This window comes from Canis aureus, chromosome 22 (genome assembly GCF_053574225.1).
Source record: "Canis aureus isolate CA01 chromosome 22, VMU_Caureus_v.1.0, whole genome shotgun sequence".
In the NCBI taxonomy this organism is placed as follows: Eukaryota; Metazoa; Chordata; class Mammalia; order Carnivora; family Canidae; genus Canis; species Canis aureus.
Genome location: NC_135632.1, coordinates 17054630 through 17077179, shown reverse-complemented (window position 1 = coordinate 17077179; position 22550 = coordinate 17054630). Strand labels below are relative to the sequence as shown.

The 22550-nt window shown below is 36.6% G+C and overlaps 1 protein-coding gene across 2 annotated transcripts in view; it reads right to left on the bottom strand.

Moving 5' to 3' along the window:
• COPB2 (coat protein complex I subunit beta 2) overlaps window positions 1–22550 on the bottom strand; it is a 68227-nt gene that overhangs the window by 5656 nt on the left and 40021 nt on the right. For both annotated transcript variants that reach the window (XM_077864956.1, XM_077864955.1), the window contains exons 2-14: window positions 15916–16053; window positions 12553–12639; window positions 12032–12158; window positions 10848–10996; window positions 8581–8727; window positions 7656–7755; window positions 6663–6805; window positions 6026–6225; window positions 4411–4521; window positions 2293–2381; window positions 2102–2208; window positions 770–913; window positions 24–154 (exon numbers count right to left, since the gene is read on the bottom strand). In XM_077864956.1, coding sequence (XP_077721082.1) covers window positions 24–154; window positions 770–913; window positions 2102–2208; window positions 2293–2381; window positions 4411–4521; window positions 6026–6225; window positions 6663–6805; window positions 7656–7755; window positions 8581–8727; window positions 10848–10996; window positions 12032–12158; window positions 12553–12639; window positions 15916–16053 — 1673 coding nt within the window. The remainder of the gene's footprint in view (window positions 1–23; window positions 155–769; window positions 914–2101; window positions 2209–2292; window positions 2382–4410; window positions 4522–6025; window positions 6226–6662; window positions 6806–7655; window positions 7756–8580; window positions 8728–10847; window positions 10997–12031; window positions 12159–12552; window positions 12640–15915; window positions 16054–22550) is intronic.

Here is a 22550-nt window from a genome sequence, read left to right as displayed (position 1 = left end):
AAAGTAAAACAATATTCAGTTACCTGTCCAAGTGGGCAATGGTGACTATTTCTCCTCCAACATAATAATTTAATCTGTTCACAGAACTTGTGTAAATGAAGCAATCGCCTACCCACAGCCCTGTTTTCACAATTTCCTGAATCTCACCAAGAACCTGCAGAGAGAAAAATAGTCTAATATTACCTTATTGAGAATTAGAAGTCCTGTCAATCATAAAAACTGAGTATGACTGGGGTGATAAGGTACAGTAAGGAACGCAAAGTAAAATCCTACTTCAAGAAAGAAAATATTTTCTTGGAATTTCTATCTTCTTTCTCCATTTAAAAACAGATTCCTGGATGAGTATTTGTAACGCAGAATCTCACTGCTGCATCAGAGCTGTGATCTAAACTCACACACATGAAACTGGAAAAGGAAGTATTTCATAAAATCTTCCAGGACCATCTCCACAATAGATGACTTAATTTTACCATTTGAGAGCTCATTTAAATCACTCTGGGTGAACTGTCTTAAGACCAAAACACCTTCTAATTTCCTTACTGAAAGATATCAAAGTGAATCTAATGATTTTCTAAAATCAAAGTACAAATTTCTTTTAAGCATACATACTTTCAAACTCTGATTTTGAGTCAAGACTTTAATTTTCACATTTCACTGGAATTCCTTATATGTTCACTTTCTCCAAAACTTAATAAAATATCAAACTCAGTGAAGTTTATACAAATATAAATCACTTAAAAACAAAGCTAAAGTTGTGTTGGTGAATTACCTCAAAGGCGTCTTCAATGCCATCTTCAGTAACTCCCTCATGTGTTTCCTGTGCAGCCAAGACTTTTTCAGACAGATACTTCAAGATAAAAAATGACTCCTCGGTGGCAATACAGACCAGCTCTCCAGAGTCAGACCAGAAAATCTGTAACATGGCAAGCAGACACACGGACAGTTTCAGATTTCTGTGTGGTATGACTAACTGCATACACTTAGTTTCTAACAAGATTTGTTTTTCTTACATCAGGATAATAAATACGCATTTGACAAGTTTATATAGTGCATGGTGTGTACATATATGTACAGATACATATACCACATATATACATATACGTACATGTGTATATCCATATTTGGAGGGTAGATGGGGCAGTGCCTTGCTATTTATTTATTTATTTGTTTGTTTGTTTATTTATTTTTCTTATAGTGCCTTGCTATTTAGCTGAGAAATGGAAAGACCAAGGGGAGACAGGAAGGAAAGCTGTTAGGAAGCACTGGACATGCTGTCATTTAGAAGCAGCAGCCCATTCCCTATTGCTCTAAAAAAGTGTTTTTCAGCCTTTTTTTTTTCCATTATCACCCTCACCCACATACCCAGGAATCTTTTTAGACATTTTTTTCCCTCACCTCCCCCTACAAAATACCACGGATACTATATATGCTTATACATATATAATGCATATACATACATACATGGTGTGTGTATATATATATATACACACATAACATATATATACATCTAAGTATCTACCCTTTATAGATAAAGTGCAAATTTTCTTCACCCTCAAGAACCAATTTTTCCCCACCAGGGTGCTAGTGCCCACTCAGAATGCAGGCTATAAAAGACACAACCAGAACCCTAGGGAGGTGGATTTGTCTCCAAAGATTTTTGTCTGACAATGAAAGGTGTCAAAGAAGCAGGTAGTTCCAGAAAACTTTGCCACTGGAGACATTTACCTGAAGTTTAAACAGCCATCATCAGGTAAAGTATGAAAAGGCTTCCTGAATGGTACGGGAGCTCCTAGGCCTTTCCAAGTCAAGAGCTCCCTGACTTCTTATCTTTAAAGCATGCTTTTTATACTGTCAAATCCATTTAAAATATGAATGGCACTTGGCATTTGTATAACTTTTGATGCTTTTCAAAATACCCACTGTCTACTGCCTCATTCATATACCACAATTCTGATTTTCTAAGCAATTTTGAAGTAAATGGTACTGAGTCCAACAAAATGGAACCAGGACAGCTGGGTATAAGGACATTTCTTTGCCTCAGGGACCCAGAGCTCCTCACAAAGCTACACGTTCCAGAAGTAACAACTGAGGGAAAACTCACGTGTTTGGGCTGAATTTCAATTCTGCGTATGAGTTCTGTATTGTCCCAGTCATAGAAAGCTAAGCCATTTACAGATCTGACTCCCAATAAGAAGCCTCCATAGATACCTGAAAAGAAAAAAGATTTTTGTTTAGCTGTTTCTGAGCCATTGCAAAGCTTCCAAAAATGTGTCATATATAAATAGCACTCACTTTCAGCTCCAAAATCTGGTTTAAATGATTTTTTTTCCTTAAAGTTCTTAAATATCTTTACAACACTGTTGCTCTCTCTTATTGCATATCTTAGGGAGAAAGGAAGAAAAACATAGCATATTATATACCCAATCATACTTCCATCAAATGTTAGAAATTTTTTCAGATATATTTGAGTAATGATTATGGGTTTTACACTAATACACACATTATTAGGGTATACAGACTATTTCAGAAACTAAGACCCAACATCACTCGCTAAGTGAGTGATTAAACTGGTATATTCCTGCAATGGAACACTGCAAAAATGGGAACCAATTCATGCAACAACCTGGATGAATCTCAAAAACATTATGCTGAGCAAAAGAAGCCAAATGTAAGAGTGGATACTGTATGATTCCATTTATATGAAACAAAAGACAAATCTAATCCACATGGTGACAAAAAGCAAATCAGTGTTTCCTGGGGCCAGGGAAATGACTGTTAAGGGAAAACAAGGGGATTATTTGGGAATGATAGAAATGTTCTATGTTTTCATTGTGCTGGTGGTTAGATTATATACATTTGTCTAAATTCACTGAAATGTACATTTAAAATAGTGCATTTAATTTTGTATAAATTATACCTCAATAAAGGTGACTTAAAAAATAAAGAAAAATTTTTATAAGTGGTGTAGACATTTTTGGCAACTTAGAACAGTGTGTATATTCCAGCCTCTTGAAAAGAGGGGATGGGGCTGTGGCTGTTGCTGGATATTCAAGAGTACTGAAGGAAGTGATCTGATAAGCATTCCTATCAAGAGAGGAAAGATGTTAAGTAGGGCCTTGGCTGGATAAAGCTAATTAAAAAAAAAAAAAAAAAGGCAAAAAGCAAACTATCAAAACAGAGGGGATCCCTGGTGGCTCAGCGGTTTGGCGCCTGTCTGGCCGAGGGCGCCTGCCTGGCCCAGGGCACGATCCTGGGGTCCCGGGATCGAGTCCCATGTCAGGCTCCTGGCATGGAGCCTGCTTCTCCCTCCTCCTGTGTCTCTGCCTCTCTCTCCCTCTCTCTATGTCTATCATAAATAAATAAATAAACCTTAAAAAAAAGAGATATATAAAGAGAGATAAAGCAATCCATGAACTGTAAGTATTTTTTTTAAAGATGATAACAAAGTACATTTTAGTATATGGGACTGTGCGTGTATGAATATATTTAGGAAATTGATGAAAAGAGCACAATAAATTCATACTTCTCAGTATATCTTATTGTTAAAAAATTTAAAAACACATATCTTCATATGTAAAACTAAGGCTCAGGTTACTTGGTGTTGAGGACAGGGGCAATACAAAATATGGAGGAAACAAAGCTAAGAAAACTGAAGATGTAATTCAGTTGTGTCGTCAGAAAAAAACAAAGCCACGGGTGGCCCAGTTGGCTCAGCGGTTTAGCGCTGCCTTCAGCCTGGGCCAAATCCTGGACCAGGGATCGAGTCCCACGTTGGGCTCCCTGCATGGAGCCTGCTTCTCCTTCTGCCTGTGTTTCTGCCTCTCTCTCTCTCTCTCTCTCTCTCTCTCTCTCTCTGTGTGACTATCATAAATAAATAAAAAAAAAAAAAAAAAAAAAGAATTATAAATAACTAGTACCTAGTGTGATAATTCAGAGATTTTTCCTGCTTTTAATGGGAATATTTTATAAGTACTCTAAATTCAGGCAGAATTTGTTTTAAGAACAGCGGTTGGATAACATCACAGAAAAAAGATTCAATGAAGTTCTCATCAAGATGACATCAGATTGTAGTCTCTCCCAACTAGCTCTGGACCCTAACAGTCAGTACCTGAGGATGCCAGGTCACAAGGAGAGACTACTTTGTCTTGAGCCCAGAAGCACCAAGCCCTGCCACAGGCTCTATTAAGGAAACGGGTGCTGGGCCCCCAGTTTAATGGGATTATTAGATGAGCTTGAGTGAGCTTGCTGAATACCAAATACAGAAAGGGCAAAGGCAGCTCTGATGAGAATTGTCCTTGAACACGGAAAAGCATAGCCAACACCAAGGCTTTGGAACATGTTTCATATAGCCGCACACAAATCACCCATCTGCAATCAGTGCCAGCTGGACAGCCCCAAGCCAAAACTTACTCTGAAGAATCATGGGCCCATGCAAACTCCTGGGCAGATCCAAAGCTCTTGTTTCTCAACGCCATTGCTGTGTAGATAATATACTCACCATCGCCACACACCACAACAAACCTGCAAATTATGGAAGACAGGGAGAGAAGTAGGATCAGTGACATGTGGAAGTTATGAAACAATGCTTCATCTTCATAATAAAATACTTCTAATAACAAATGCTACTTCAGCTGACTGTTATTATTGAATCTGGTATCTTTTAAAGTTATGCATTTCTTCAAATACAGAGCTACCCATACATATTCTATCCAAAAACATACTACGAAGATGAGGTTTTGCTAAAAACTTTCTTGCAGTGGCCTTCTCATATAGACAAAAGAGACTTGAGGCAGAAAGAATGGCTGGAGATGCACAGGGGCCAGGATTCTAATAATTCAGCAGATTTGGGGGTGGGAGGCAGGAGGGCAGGAGAGGGAGAATCTTCAGCAGACTCCATGCCCAATATAGAGCCCGACTTGGGCCCAGTCTCACAACCCTGAGATCGTGACCTGAGCCAAAGTCCAAAGTCAGACACTTAACTGACCGAGCCACCCAGTCACCCCTCAACTGATATTTATTGAGCACCAAGATGAGTAGCACTTTATTCATTACATTTATACCATAAGAAGGTGCTACTTTGTTGCAAGATTATCTTAATTTTAAAGCATATCACTGGAATGAATAAAAATACTCATTTTTAATGACTGTTAAGTTCATCAAAATAAACAGAATATTTTAACATTTAATTAGTGAAAATAGAATATTGTATATAGTCAAGTGAAATTTTCTCAAGATATAAAACTCTCTGTAAAATATTGTATTAGCTGCTATTAGACTGCCAATGGTAAAATGCAAAACTTAGAACAAAAAAAAGTGTTTTTTATGATATCAAGGGAAAAAAATTTAATGCGTTTTTCATCTTCCTAAGAAAATTATATTACAAGTAACGATGGATACCATTTACTGAACAAGGCAGCACACTTGGTTTACAGTTCATCTTTTTCAATACCCAGCACAGAATTATAAGACACCCAGATCTATTGTAAAGTAACTTTTAAAGGCGCACAGGTTTAAACTTATGCTTCAAACTCTTTTACAAGATGTTCGGTGCTTTCTAAATCATAAGAAATGAAAATGATGGTTCAAGTATAGATAAGAAGCAGAATTATTACCATTCCCTCAATTTTTTCAAAGGACACATACTTCAGAGTCAGCTTTTCTTCCTAAGTTAGCAAATTTTTAGAGCACCTAAGGAGTCTCAGGAGAAGACATGGTATCTGCCCTTGAAGGAGCACAAAGACACAAACCCCACACATTTAAAATGAATAAATACAAAGTATTTAACTGTTCAAAATTGTGTGGTGGGACAGAGCCAGGAAGGTAAATATGCTTACATCCTGCATGCCAACTTGATCGATGGACATGCTCCCTGCCAACTGGGTTGAGGGTTGAGGATTGTTAGGCTAGGTAGGGCAAAGCTCATCAGGAATGCCCACCACAGAGTAAGAGTGGTATACACTATGGATATGCAAACACTGCTCTAACATACACAGAAGCTCAGAGGGAGATTCCGGTTATGGCTTACCGTCCATTAGGATTGTGCTGAATAGTCTGGGGATATATTTCACAACTGCCCATGTCCTTGACTGCTAATGGCAGTCTTTCTCCATCTTTAATTTCAGCATCTCCCATTGCTTTTAGGTTGGCCTGCTGGACTTCTGAATGCTTGGCCCAAATTATCTTTCCATTGGCATCCATGGACATGGCAGGTTCCTCCCGACCAAGCTGGAAGAATGATAAAACCACAAAATAAACATTTCTATTTTCACTTAACAGAAGGCTTCTTTTTTCCACTTTAAATCTCCAGTACTGGGATCCCTGGATGGCGCAGCGGTTTGGCGCCTGCCTTTGGCCCAGGGCGCGATCCTGGAGACCCGGGATCGAATCCCACGTCGGGCTCCCGGTGCATGGAGCCTGCTTCTCCCTCTGCCTGTGTCTCTGCCTCTCTCTCTCTCTCTCTGTGACTATCATAAATAAATAAATAAATACCTTAAAAATTAAAAAATAAATAAATAAATAAATCTCCAGTACTTACTCTCTTATGCTTAATGAAAGAAGAGCCAGTTTAATAAAAGTGGTGGCTTAGAAGATGATTGTACTAAAATACAAGGAAAACTTCTTCCACTATGTTCATTTATTCAGAGAGTATAATTAGAGATTACCTTCACAATGATGCTCCCTTCATCATAGCCCAAAGCAACATTGTTGGACCCTCTCAGACTGGCCACACACCACACCCTCTCCATTCCATAATTCAATGTGCTCTCAAGGCGGTACGTGCTGGAATGCCAAATACGCACGGTTCCTAAAAAGAACAATGTGAATGCTCCCTTTTAATCTGAACATCTAACAATGAACTGTGTTGGGTGAACCGGCCACAGGGAAGTCTTTATTAGTTTCCTGGTAGCCTAATTTTTTGACCTATAGTCTAGTCTGTAGGTGATTTTATAAAGCAACATAAATAAGTGAAGAAAATTTTAAGAAACTAAGAAATGTGATTTTCCATGTAAAATAATGAATTTCCTAGGTACACTGCCTACTATATACCTGCAGATGCTTTACACACATGTGATCTTTTCTTTTCACTATAATCCTATGGGGCAGATATGTCTGTTCTCATTTCATAATCTACTCAAACCACTATCTATGAAGTGGCAGCACCTGAATTTGATCCCAGGTTTTTAGACTCCAAAGTACTGACAGGCTTTTTCACAGTTTTTCTTTAGGACTTCTGGGCATCCTTTTACTTAAGTAAGAGAGCCAAAACACACTAGGAGGAGGAGGAGAGTGAAGACAACAATGTCCCTTCACTCTCCTAAAGCTCAAGTATTCTCTAATAAAAAACAGTGAAGTTATCAGAAATATCCAGTTACAATGCAGGGCACTACCTGGCTTAAACACGCACTTAGGGATCCCTGGGTGGCTCAGCAGTTTAGCGCCTGCCTTCAGCCCAGGGCCCTGGTCCTGGAGTCCTGGGATCAAGTCCCACATCAGGCTCCCCGCGTGGAGCCTGCTTCTCCCTCTACCTGTAACTTGGCCTCTCTCTCTGTCTCTCATGAATAAATAAAAAAATAAAATAAAATCTTAAAAAAAAAAACAAAAACCATGCACTTAGTAATTATAAGCACAGGAACAAACGTACATTTCTAACTTACCGTCTTCTGAACCTGTGATGATGATTGGCAACTCAGGATGAAAACTGGCACAAGACACATTTTGAGCATGTCCCTCCAGTGTCTGTACACATGTCTTATTCTGTAATCAAGACACAGAAAAAAAAAATATTTTAAATATATCTATTTTTTTAATGAAAAATAACTCATCCTTAATTTTTCCAGTGCACAGATACATAAGTGATAATGGTTGTGACAATTTAAATAGTTTTTATATATAGAAATTTTTGAAACACAATTATCTTATGTGCATATTTTTTTCTAATTCTTTGACAATATAGGGAAATGTAATTGCAACTATCACATTTAAAGAAGAGATCTGATTTTCATCTGAATATCCTCCGCCCCCTGCAACTTCTAAGATAATATCTTTAATATTTTTATTCTGTACTTAAACACAAATCTGAATAAGGTGCTGAGTAACACTGGCTTTCTAAGCCTCATTTTATTAATAACTGTTTATGGAAATTTTGATCTAAGAAACAGAAAATCTGTCTCTTAGAGATAAAAAGCATAGTAACAAGAAGTCGTAATTAGGTTTACAAAGCCTATGTGACAACTGGCTATACCATGGCTATGTCATAGTATTATTTGTTGATCTGCTAGTTTTCAAATATGAACAGAAGTCTACCAGTGAGGATACTAGAGGATGTAATACTTCATTTTAACCAAAATGATTATAATTTCTACTGTTGAATGAAAAGTAAACATAATGGCATTTTATTTTAAAATCTCGATAGGTATTTGTTTTCATTTTTATGGAGAACTCTGAGACCACTATTTAGATGCACATACTGAAGCATTATTACTATGAATGGAGTTCAATAATAAAGTTTTAAGCGTTCTGAAGAAAACAGTGAAATCCATGTCTAATATACAGCAAAGCAAGATTATGAAAAAACTGTACCTGATAGTCCCATATTTTAACAAGACGGTCATCTGCACCTGAAATGAGGTATGGTTTATCACCACCACTGTAGTAATCGATGCAATTCACGCCTTTCTCATGTCCTTCCAGAGTGAAGTTTGGTGAGGAAGAACCCAATTGCCAAACCTTTAGAGAGCAACAGCATCTGCCAGTCAATAAGAGGCCTTGCTTTTCAGAAGGCAGTTCCACCACACTTCTAATACATTAGATAAAGTGTCAAAGCCCAGGAGAGGAAAACTAAAAACTAAAGAATGTATGTATTTTTTTTCATCCATTTGTTTCCATTCTTTCTCACCTTACTTGAATTTCCAGGGGGGGGCAGAATAACTACAGTGTTCTCTGAAAATGCCAATTTCCAGGCTTTATCCCTAGAGAGTTTTTCCCTATCCCTACAGATTCTTCAGGAATCTAGATTTTTTTTTTTTAACAGATACCCCAGTAATCCACAGGCTGTGTCTGAAGAACAATTCTTTAAAGGTAAGATGTGGTTTTTATGAGAATTTCAATATAAAGATAATAAAAGTGGATTTAATTTAGTAAGGTTTATTAAAAAGAGAAAATTACCACTTAACTAAAAAATTTAGAGTATGGAAAAGTAGTCAAACATTACCATAGCACTACTATTGAGCTTTATCTTTACAAATAATTACTGAGAGCCTCCTACATAAGTGGCCCTCTAGGAGGTATAAAAGATGCGTAAACAAATGTTTACCACTGAATACATTTAATAAACTTTGTTAGAACCAAAGATAAGACAGTTTATGTTCTCAAGATATACCTTTTATTGAAGAAAATTTGAAACTAATTTCTCAAAGTTTCCAACCTATGTCAAAAACAAGGACAATCCAGCAAAAGGGGGAAAAAGGTCAAAACCCTAAGATATTTGGACAGATATCATTTAATAATAAATTATCATCAAATAACATAATATTTTACCTAAGTTAAAGGAAAATTAATAAAAATGTTACGTAGATATAAACATACATGCACACATGAAAGCAAAAATTAATGCAATTATCATTTTAAATCTATGCATATAGAGATTTTAAATACTGTAATGGAAAAAGGAGTATGACTACTCTCATGCAACATGTATTAAGTGTCTGGTACAAGCAAAGCACTGTGTTGCTGGCTACTGAGTGTCTGTTTGAGGGAGTGGGGGTGATACCAGTTCCTACCCCAAACATCAACATTTTGGAGGATAAAGATTTCTGAAGACACATTAGTTATCATTCAAAATAAGGGCCATAATAGAAACAAAAAGGAATGGAAGGAATGGGATGAGCATGGCTGGCTCTGTCTGGGGATGTAATGGAAGTCTGAAGAGAGCCTCTCAGAGTAAATAACGGTGCTAAGCCTTGAAAGAGGAGTAGTTCTCCAGAGGAAAAAAAGTCAAAAGGGAAAAATAAAGAGTATCATAAGTAGAGGTAACAGCTGAATAAAGTTCTCTAGAAAATGGTGGGTAGGCCAGGGTTATAGGAGATGTCTCATAATATTAGCTGTGGCTAGTCTGGAAACCCTTGTATTCCACATTAAGGTACTGGGACTTTATCCTTAGATTGGGAGCAGAAAGGTCAAACCCATGTTTTAGAAAGACTTGGCAGCAGTAGGGAGAAATAAGAAAAAGAGAATGGAGGCAGATGAAATTTTAAAGTAAAATAGATTAATACTCAGCTGAGGTCAACAACAAATACACTGAAAGGAAATAGGAAACAGAATACACGAAAAGGAGAAGAAATAGGAAATAAGAGATACTGGCCTATTTCTTATTCTAGGTTTGCAATGGTTTACAAGTTTTATAATAGATTGCTTTGAGGGATCCCTGGGTGGCGCAGCGGTTTGGCGCCTGCCTTTGGCCCAGGGCGCGATCCTGGAGACCCGGGATCGAATCCCACATCAGGCTCCCGGTGCGTGGAGCCTGCTTCTCCCTCTGCCTGTGTCTCTGCCTCTCTCTCTCTCTCTCTCTCTCTCTCTCTCTGTGACTATCATAAATAAATTTAAAAAAAAAAAAAAATAGATTGCTTTGACATGGAAAAACACTCCTCCCACTGAGCACAAGTTGTCATAATATTTTTCTAAACAGAATTATGTCCCTCCGGACCAAAGTGAGAAGTCCTATTTTGACTTCAATATGAGCTCTTGAGAGAAACTTCTAAGCAGGAATAATTTTCTGCACAGCCAGGAACACAATACCTAAAACAATGATATTTCACCATCATAATGGATATAAATAATAGACACCCTACCTTGATGGTCCTGTCCAAAGATGCACTGGCAAACTGATTGTTATCTTTGGGATTGATCACAATCTGCATGACATAATGAGTGTGTCCTTCAAACACTTGTGAGCAGGACCATTTTTTATCCCAGTCCCAGAGCTTAATAAGCATGTCATCTAGGCCAAAAGAAAGTCTCAAGTTAGTTGCAATTTATATTTCTTTCATTCAGAAGATGCAGTCTTTGTTCCTTTTAAGGCAGGAAATCTAAGAGAAATCATACATTCCATGATTTAAAGAAACAGAATCAGAACTGAACACATTTTTCAAAATCCTTATTTATCCTATAAATAAACTTAATTCTCTATGGAAGAGTGGCGATAAGAGAGAAAAACTACTAACAAACAAAAATTTCAGGGATCCCTGGGTGGCGCAGCGGTTTGGCGCCTGCCTTTGGCCCAGGGCGCAATCCTGGAGACCCGGGATCGAATCCCACGTCGGGCTCCCGGTGCATGGAGCCTGCTTCTCCCTCTGCCTGTGTCTCTGCGCCTCTCTCTCTCTCTCTGTGACTATCATAAATAAATAAAAATTAAAAAAAAAAAAAAAATTCACGAAAAAATTTCGAAAGACTCTGGGCTTTACAGAATGACAGAAGAGTAATACAAGTTTGATTAGAATCTAATTATGACTGAATAATGATGGCAGTGACTAGGGAATAAACATTCTTCTAAGAATGGTGAAAAAAAGCTTTGAATTACTTCTCAGTTTTAACCTAAAAATGTTTCAAAGAGCATTACCAAATCAGTGCAATTTGTTTTAATTAGCCTCCAAAAGTCTACTGTTTTAGATTTAATACTGAGAGCAAACCAGTCTGAATATGAAGATAAAACTGACGAGGGTATATGGCAATCTGGCAAAAACTCACCCACCAGCATGTAAATTAGCTTTCTGTTCAGCAGATGTTTAATCATCTAGACCTTCAGGCCTTCCCTGACAGGAACCAGAGCAATTGCTACACAAATCCTAAGTAGAGTTGATATTTCATTAAATACAAAAGCAAGCGGCACTGATAGCACGTTAATGGATTTAAATAGTTTAAAGGCTGCTTGGAATTAGAACTCTAAATGTAACAGCAGTGAAAAAATTGCGTGTCTCACTGAATGAAAATTAATTACTCAAAGAGATGCACATGACCAAAAGGAGTCCTCTCTTACCGCTGCTAGTCAGAATGAAAGGCTGGGTTGGATGAACAGCAATACAACGAATATAGTCTGAGTGTGCTTCAAACATATGAACTCTCTCCAAAGTATTGTAATTGAACACTCTAATCTGCATGTCATCCTAGAAATGGAAATTTAGAAATCATTATTATTGTTACGAAGTAAACTATGCAAAATATGTAGGGGTACCTGGGTGGCTCAGTGGGTTAAGTGTCTGACTCTTGATTTCCGCTCAGGTCATGACCTCAAGGTCCTGGGATCAACCCCGGCCTCGGGCCTGCTCAGTGAGGAGCCTCCTTCTCTAGCTCTCCCCCTCCACCCCACCTCCCTCGGCTCCCTCTCCCTCGTTCTCTTTAAAAATAAATAAATAAATCTTGAAAAACAAGTGTATTAGGGGCTCCGGGTATTAAGTACATGCCTCAAAACAGTACACTAATTAGCAAATCAAGAATCAAAATTATTCACATAATCACTGACCAATTAAGAAAGGATTAGAAATTCATATAATTACTTACCGCTCCTGTCACAACCCAATTCTTTCTTGCAACAAACTTTGCAGCTCGAACAGGAAGATCACACACTTCAAATGTTTTCACCAATGTCTTTAAAATTTAATAAGAAATTACACTTTTAGTTATGAGAAAATAACTGAAAAATCCATTGTTTTATATTTAAAACATCCAATTATTTAGGTCACTCCTAATTTAAAACTATTCTCAGGCTGAAGCATGAAAGCTCAACCACCAAATGAAAAAAAGATGATTATCTTTTCTTTACTAGTTTCAAAATTAAAATATTATAAAGGATAAATGACAGCAAATGTCCACAAGATGGAATTCCAGATCCTCTGTGCTCCAGCCTGCCCTTCCTATCTCTCTAGCCTCACCTTTGGCTACTCCCAGCCTTACCTTTGCTCCTCCTGTTCTCTCTGACTGATAAGCCTGGGTGCACAGAACCTTATACTCCCCTTCCATAATATAGTACCTTCATGACTCTGTGTTTAATGTCAATCTTTCCTGCTAAGCTCTCCAAAGGCAAGAATCTTGTTCACCGCGTTCCCAAAGCCTAGAACAGTATCCGGCAAACAACTGATTTGTAATAACTATCTGTTGAATGAATTGGTTCTTAGTTTTTTTCTTTTTAAAACTAAACCTATTAACTCACAAACAAGATACAATTTTTTGTACACTTTAGCAATATGTTTCCATATAAATCCTATTTACCCCTCTTTAGTGAAGCATGAAACACAGTGATTTTAGATGTCTCTTCAAGGTGCTCAAAATGGAATAATAATACATACAGGATAAAAGTAGAAAACTAGGAGACCATCCTAGGAAGAACAGATAAATGCATCTCTTTGTCCTCCCACTTTGATGCCTTATTTTTTTAAAATTCTGAAAATCAAACTATCATTTTGCAATCTCTTTTTGTACCAGAGAATAATGATAAACAGCACAATCTTACTAACCGATTAACCACATGCACTAAATAAAAGAAACTTACACCTGAAACTATGTTATATTGTATGTCAACCATACTAAAAAAAAAAAAAAAAAAAAGGGATAAAAGAAAGAAAAAAAAAAAGAAGGGACTGGTTCATAAGAACCGCTGAGCCTACTGTGGTTTCTGAAGCCAGGCCTCAAGAGATTTTTCACACAAACAGAATAAATGGGCACATCAGCTCGACTTATAAGACCACTCCCAGCTGACTACAATACAGACACTGAAAACAGAACAAACAATCTATAGGATGACAGACAAATCCATGAAAGCTCTTGAGGGGCCAACAAATCCAGTGGGCTGCTGAGCAGTACAAATAAAGCAGCTGCAGAACAGAGTTCAGGTCCATGTTAAGTACTGTGGCTGATAGAAATGACATGATAGATGTCTCCACATTCTAGAAGCTAAACAATCTAAAGAGGAGGAAATGCTACACACTCAGCATGCACTTAAGTTAGAAAGATAATGACTAACACTTGTATGGTACCTTATAGATCTCCTAATATTATCTAGTTTGATTTAATCCTTTTGACAATCTCATGATATAGGGAGGCAACAATACCATCTTCATTTTAAATAAGTAAACTGATCCTTAACATGGTTAAGAGGCTTGCCCACATCATGTAATTAGCAGAATGGCCTCAAATTCTAACATACTGATTTTTCACCATTGAACTCACACTTCGAAGACTTATTTGAAATTCAAGTACATTTGAATTACTTTCAAAAACTTTTTGCCTTTTTTGAGAATTTTGTTCTCAATATACATGAATGGCAAGTAACTTCTGTTGGTGATAAATGGAGAGAAAAAAAGAGGGAGAACCAAAAATAGAACAAAGATTCAATAAAGACTTACTCAATATCTACTCTAAGTCTGGCTGTCAGATATGCAGTTGGAAAAACAGTGGAAAATTAGACTAGGGTAATCCCCGTCCATCCCAGGACCTCCATTCTTGAGGGAAAGAAAGAATTAGAAGTCACCAACAAGATATATTATAAAAGTAGAAGCAGATGGCCCTGCCAGAGGGCACAGGAGGGAACAAAAGAGAAACACCTGGCAAAGTGGATAAACCAGATAAAATAGAGTTATGTTACGAAAAACCCATAGAAAGGTAAGGCAACTACAGCTGGGATTTAGAGTATACTATAGTGAAATGGTAGTGCTGAGAAATGGCTAAATGGAGTTGATAGAAGAGATCCCTAGGAAGAATTAGGCCGTGTGGTGGGAGCTGGAGAAGGCATCAACGTATGTGTTAAGCATAAAAGCACAAAGATTTTAAACCTGTGAAAGCAGAAGTAGATCCAAAAAAAAAAAAAAAAAAAGAGGAGTTAGCATGCATATTAATGCATACTATCTGCATTAAGACAAATGGATTCATAAGATGAAGATGTGAAACTGCAGAGGTCAGAAATCCTGATACAGTCCAACAGTGATAAATGGAATATTATTCATTAGCTCAAAAAATAATTGCCTTATGTGTCAGACAATGTTATCAGCACTGGCATAAACCAGAGAACAAAGAGTTAATGTGTATAAAATGTCACTGATGCAGTCCTGGTGTAGTGTGCATTCGGTGCCATTATAGTGACCTAAGACTGTAAGGTTGTTTTTAGGTTTATTCCTGACCTTGGTTCCCTAAGCCTATTTTTGCCATCTTAAATTACTCAATGTGAATTTTGTCTGGATATTAAGAACTTAACCCTGATGTTGAAGATATTGATTGTGTAAATAGACATGTAACTGTATGGAATAGTGTTGACTATACGTTCTGTATTTTGAAGGAAAAAAGATTAAGAACCATCAAGAAAAACCGTAAAATATGAGATAAACCAATTTGAAGGATAAATTACTCAGGTGAAAAGAACAAAACAAGCATTTAAGACAGATAATCTGTAGAAAGCACATTCTTGTATGTATAATCAAAAGGTGACTACAAATATTTCTCTGACATACTCTATAATTTGTATGGTTGGTTGAAACTTATCTACATATCATCCTATCAAGCACTTGGGAAAAAATAAATAAAATTAAAAATCCCATTCCTAAGTCCATTAGAATATTCACTGAATGAAAAATTAAGTACTATTAAATACTTTATCTAGAGCAAGTGACCTTATATTGGTGGCAGTTTCCTTCACTTCAAAGAAAGAGTAACACTACCTATATCAGAATTTAACATTTAATTATTGTACATAGCAAGACCCAAATGTTTTCTCCCACCACAAGCTATAACCCCATAAATGTTAGTTCCTCTTTACTGAAAATGTTTTGGACCAAGTAAGAAAGCAATCTGCATATCTACCGGACTCTGTGTCTTCTCTTTCATTATAAACACAGTCTAACACATTGTTTCTAAAAAGTCCTTAAAAAGTCCTACCTGTGTTTCATGATTCCAAACGCACACACTGCCATTGTAAAGACTTGCCAACATCCATGGCTCTGTAGGATGCAAATCCACACTCTTAACTCGATCCGATCGGGCAGTTAACTTTCTCTTTATATCAAGTCGCAGAGGCTAAGGAGAAACAACATAAAAAACCCTCATAACATTAAATTGCTACGCCAAATAAAACATGTTTGAGATCTTAACAAAAAACAATGCATTAACAGGCCTACAAAACAATTCAGTTTTTACTTTGCTAACCTGTAGACATAATTTCAAGCCTAAGGCACCTACTTCACTCATACAAACATAGGAGTATGTAAATTTATTTATTTAATTTTTTTAAATTTATTTTTTATTGGTGTTCAATTTACCAACATACAGAATAACCCCCAATGCCCGTCACCCATTCACTCCCACCCCCCCGCCCTTCTCTCTTTCTACCACCCCTAGTTCATTTCCCAGAGTTCGCAGTCTTTACGTTCTGTCTCCCTTTCTGATATTTCCCACACATTTCTTCTCCCTTCCCTTATATTCCCTTTCACTATTATTTATATTCCCCACATGAATGAGAACATATAATGTTTGTCCTTCTCCGACTGACTTACTTCACTCAGCATAATACCCTCCAGAGGAGTATTTAAATTTAAATTTACAGTAGTGGTTGTCCAACTTTTTGGTCTCAGGACCACTTTCCACTCAAAAAAATTTCCTAAAAAGCTTTTGCTTATGTAGGTTATATTTATTGATATTTATAATGTGAAACATTAAAACTGAAATGACTTTAAAATATTTATGTATTAATTCATCTTCAAATAACAAAAATAAGCCCATTATACGTGGACTTAAATAATATTTTATGAAAAATAAGTAAATTTTCAAAAGAAATTTAGTGAGAAGAGTGGCAACACTTTTTTTTTTTTTTTTAAAGATTTTACTCATTTGACAGAGAAGAGAGAGCACAAGCAGGGGAGCAGCAGGCAGAGGGAGAGGGAAAAGCAGGCTCTCTACGAAGCAACGAGCCTGATGTAGGGCTAGATCCCAGGACCATGACCTGAGCCAAAGGCAGATGCCCAATAGACTGAGCCACCCAGGCACCCCTCTGTTTCACATTTTTTGCAAAACTCTTTCACATTCTGTCTTAATAGGAGATAGCTGGTTTCTCATATCTGCTTTGGCCTTCAATATGTTGTGATGTTTTTCTAGTTAATGTACATAAAAAAAAAAAAAAAAAAACAACAAACTTGGCCTCACAGGTAGTTGGAAAGAGAAAAATATTTTAATAACTTTTTTCAAATAGCTGTGAATATTATTCTTTCATACACACCAAAACTTGACAAGTGGTAGTTTTTTAAAGTTTAGCTGCAATGTAAAATCTGAAACTACATAAATGAACTTTTTGTACTTTGTTACATATTGGTCTATTATGTATTTTGAATGGATCTTTCACTCACCATCTTTTGTAACATCATGCATTGGTCATCTGGAAAATTTTGGTTTACTGACTAAAGCAGAATTTCCAAAATTTGACACATTTCATTACATGGTGGCAAAAAGTCATATTCATTAATATCACCAGCTACCTCAACTGCTAAGTCTTCAAGTATTAGAAATCTATCTAGTTCAATGACAGAAGTTTTCTAAAATCCTAATTTTCACTTAAAAGCACCAATTTTATTATCGAAAACAAATACTGTCAGACACCAGATAGCTTCTTTCAGTTTTTAGAAAATGTCTGCTAAATAAACATAGTTTGTTACCGTTTCATGTAAGCTTGCAACAAAAGTATTTTGTGCATACTTCTGTCATTACATAGAATATTTAAAAGATGTATACTCAAGTATCGAGATGTAATAAAACTAATATTTTTTCCTGCTTCACAAATGACATTCTTAAGTGAGACTGGCTTTAAAAAAAATTGTGTGGTAATAAAGAATATATCATCAGTACAACCTGGTGACCTTCCACCAGCAGTTGTTTTACATTCCATTACTTTTACAGCAACAGTGCAAATGATCGACACAGCGCACTTCCTGGAACAGTATGGGGGACTCCTAGGAGACTAGAGATCACACTTTGAGAATCCTTGGTTTATAGAGTATCTAGTCACTAAATAAAAAATATCTTCTAAATCACAATGTTCTGTCCGTGTCATTAGTGCCCTATGAGAAAATATTCTGAAGACGTGTTATTCATGAAGTCTTAGTAATCCTAAACTATAATATCAAACAAAACAGTATGGTATTGGCATAAAAACACACAGATCAATGAAACACAATAGAAAACCCAGAAATAAACCCATGCATATATGGTCAGTTAGCCTACAAAAAAGGAGCCAAGAATATACAGTGAGGAGCAGATGGTCTTTTCAATAAATGGTGTTGGGCAACTGGACAATGATATGCAAATGAGGGGTGCCTGGGCAGCTCAGTTAAGTGTCTTGACTCTTGATTTTAGCTCAAGTCATGATCTCATGGTTGTCCGATCAAGCTCTTTCTTGGGCTTTGTACTGGGTGTGGAGCCTGCTTAAGATTCTCTCTCCCTTTTCCCCTCTTTCCACCCCTCTCCTTCTCTAAAACAAAAAGAAAAAAGAAAAAGAAAAGACAGAAAGACAATGAAACTGGACCACTATCTTACACCATAGTTAATTATACAAAAATTAATTCAAAATGGATTAAAGACTTGAATGTAAAACCTGAAACCATAAAACTCCTAAAAGAAAACATAGGCAATAAACTCACTGACACTGGTCTTGATGAGTTTTTGGAATTGACACCAAAAGTAAAGACAATTACCAAGTGGGTCTACATCAAATAAAAAGCTTCTGCACAGAAAAGGAAACTATCAACAAAATGAAAAGGCAACTACTGAATGGGAGAAAATATCTGCAAAACATCTATCTGGATAAGGAATTAATATTCAAAATGTATAATATATAAATATATATATAATATTCAAAATATATAAAAAACCCATACAACTCAATAGCAAAAGAAATTAATCCAATTTTAAAAATAGGCAGAAGTTCTCAACAGACATTTTCTCAAAGAAGATTACAGATGACCAATAGATAGATGAAAAATGTTCAATGTCACTAATCATCACAAATCAAAACCGCAACGAGATATCACCTCACACCTGTTAGAATGGCTATTATTAAAAAGACAGGGGGCAGCCCAGGTGGCGCAGCAGTTTAGCACTGCCTTCAGCCCAGGGCATGATCCTGGGGACCCAGGATCGAGTCCCATGTCAGGCTCCCTGCATGGAGCCTGCTTCTCCCTCTGCCTGTCTCTGCCTCCCTCTCTCTCTCTGTGTGTGTCTCTCTTGTGAATAAATAAATAAATAAATACAGGAAGTAACAAGTGAGGATGTGGAGAAAAGGGAACCCTTGTGCACTATTGTTTGGAATGTAAATTGGTGCAGCCACTATAGAAAACAGTGTGAAGGTTCCCCTCAAAATTAAAAACAGAACTAGCATATAATCTAGCAATTCCACTTCTGGGTATTTATCTGAAGAAAAACAAAAGCAACAACTTGAAAAGATATATGCACCTCCATGATCACTGCAGCATTATTGACAATAGCCAAGACATCAAAACAACCTAAAGGTCCACTGATAGATGTATGCATAAAGAAAATGTATATTATACATATTATACATTTTACACAATATTTCATTGTACATGTTTTATATACATATATATGCATATAATACACATTATTTGCATATGTATTATTATATACACAGTGGAAAAAGATAAAAAAAAGCCTTGTGAAGTGTTTGCTTTGTCTCAGGAAATTATCTCTGCTGAAATTATTTAGTAATCTTCATCTTGTGTTGAAAAGTAACCTTAAATTTCTATTCCATTCATGATCATTGTGGAAGATCACAAAAATACTCACACATACATGAATATTATTCAGACATAAAAAAGAATGAACTTACTACTTGTGACAACATGAATGGACCTTGATGGTATTATGCTAAGTGAAATAAGTTGGAGAAAGACAAATACTGCATGACCTCACTTATGTGTAGAATCTTAAAACAGCTCAAGCTCATACATGCAGAAAACAGACTGGTGGTTGTCAGGAGCAGGGGCTGGGCAAAATGGATTAAAGAGGTCAAAGGGTACAAACTTCCAGCAATAAAATAATTAAGTCATGGGGGATATAATGTATAGTTAATACTGTGTTGCATATTTGAAAGTTGCTAAGAGTAGATCTTATAAGTTATGCAAGAAAAAAATTACTGTAACGATGTATGGTGATAGATGTTAACTAGACTTACTGTTGTGATCCTTTCACAATATTTACAAATACTAAATCATTATTAATATAACATCATGTCAATTACACCTCAATAAAAAAATTGATTTCTTTGGAGAAAAGTATTTTGGCAATAATATTAGTAAATGGTAGGTGAATGTGATGTGTGATCAATACAGGTTATATCCATGTCCATGAAGGTCTTTGTAGACAAAAGGGAATGTTTACAGCATTTTAATGGATTTAAGTTACAGGAACCTAATGTAACTTTACTGGAATCTAACTAGTTACTTAGTAATCTAATATCAGAACCTAATTCTAATCAGAACAATTTTATTTTTTAATTTTTTAGAAGATTTTATTTACTCATGAGAGACACGGAGAGAGAGAGAGGCAGAGACACAGGCAGGAGAGGGAGAAGAAAGCTCCATACAGGGAGCCCGATGTGGGACTCAATCCTGGGACTCTGGGATCATGCCCTGAGCCAAAGCAGACGCTCAACCACTGAGCCATCCAGACATCTTTAATTAGAACAATTTTAAACAAAAATTAAAATACTCTCCAGGGACGCCTGAGTGGCTTAGTGGTTAAGCGTCTGCCTTCGGATCAGGGAGTGATCTCGGAGTCCCAGGATCCAGTTTCCCATCGGACTCCCCAGGGAGAGCAAAGCCTACTTCCCCCTCCGCCTATGCCTCTCTCTCTGTATCTCTCATGAAAAAAATAAAATCTTTTTAAAAATTAAAAAAAAAAAAAACAACTCTCCAGTCAGACAATGCTAATCGTTTAAAAGAGGAGTTTTCAACCTGGATTCATCTAAACAGACAAGAAAATGACGTGAATAAGTATTTTCTCAATTCTCCCAAGCATACCAATGAATTGGAGAAAAGCCAATTCATTATAAAAAATTATGCCTTAGTTCAGTAGTCTTAATTTCCTCTTGGACAGAGACTGGGTAAAATGGATTTAAACTATGTTTCCCCTTTGAAAAGGTTTTAAATACAACTTAAAAGTTTATTTGACAAGTTACCACTGGATCTTTTATTTTTGTGATCTTCCATTATGATCATGAATGGAATAGAAATTTAAGGTTACTTTTCAACACAAAATGAAGACTTACTGTCTTCACTAGATAATTTCAGCAGAGAAAATATCCTGAGACAAAGCAAACATCTCACAAGGTTTTTATTCATTTACTACTTTCAACCTTGTTATTACTGCTATACATGCCTCCTCTGCTTTTAACAATAACCTAGGTCTCTTGACTTTAAAAGATCAAAGATCTTTGGTTCTTCTCTATAATTATCAAAAAAAAAAAAAAAAAAAAAACCACATTTCTACTGCCATGCCTTCCTCTCCATCCCAAAGTCTTTACTTTCTTTTCTTTTCTTTCTTTTTTTTTTAAGATTTCATTTACTTATTTGACAGAGAGAAAGAGAGAGAGAGACAGCATAGTAGGCAGAGGGGCAGGCAGAAGAAAAGGGAGAAACAAGAAACACACTCTCCATTGAGCAGAGAGCCCAATGCAGGGCTCAATCCCAGGATCATGAACTGAGCCACCCAGGAGCCCCTCAAACTTCCTACTTTCAAACGATCATCGTCACATTCCTTGACCATTCAGGGAAGCAGGGCCTTTTACTTCATCCTTAATTTTGCATGACAAATTTCAACTCCTATAACTGGTCTCTTTAGCATGAACAAACATGAAGTGTCTTTTGTGTGCCAGGGACCACAGTGGGAGCTTTCAAAAAGGTCAACACATCTCATCTTTTTTCCTCTGGCAAATGAGAAAATCTATCACTTACCATATGGATGTTTAATGATTACTAAGTAAAAGTGATGCTATGGAAAGGTGAGCTGGGAGACTAAGCAATTCTAGTGTAGCTCCAAATACCCTCAATTCACAAATCCCAGTTTTAAAAAGCACAGCCAAGATCTTTTGCTATATTTCTCCCAACGTGTGATTACTTTGAATGAGACATTGTATAGGACACCTCTGGAATACAACTATGAGTGAGATTATTTATATTGTACCCTTAATTCTAAATGTCTTCCTTCATCTTCCAAAAGCTGGGGGCATTTAGGTTTCAGCTTCAATGCCACTGCCACCAATATCATCTTTTGGATTACCCTAGCCAGAACTATCTTTTCCTAAGGGATCTTTTTTTTTTTTTTTTTCCTAAGGGATCTTAAAGAAGTGAATTTTAACTCCTCATATTTGTATAATTGTCTCTTTTTGCTTTATAGAGTAGATGCTCCTTCAGGGCAGGGTCACTGCTTACTCATGTCTTTATCTCCACAGCATCTTATATATTTGGATATGGGGGTTTAAGGACAGATGGTGTAACTGAGGTCTACAGAAT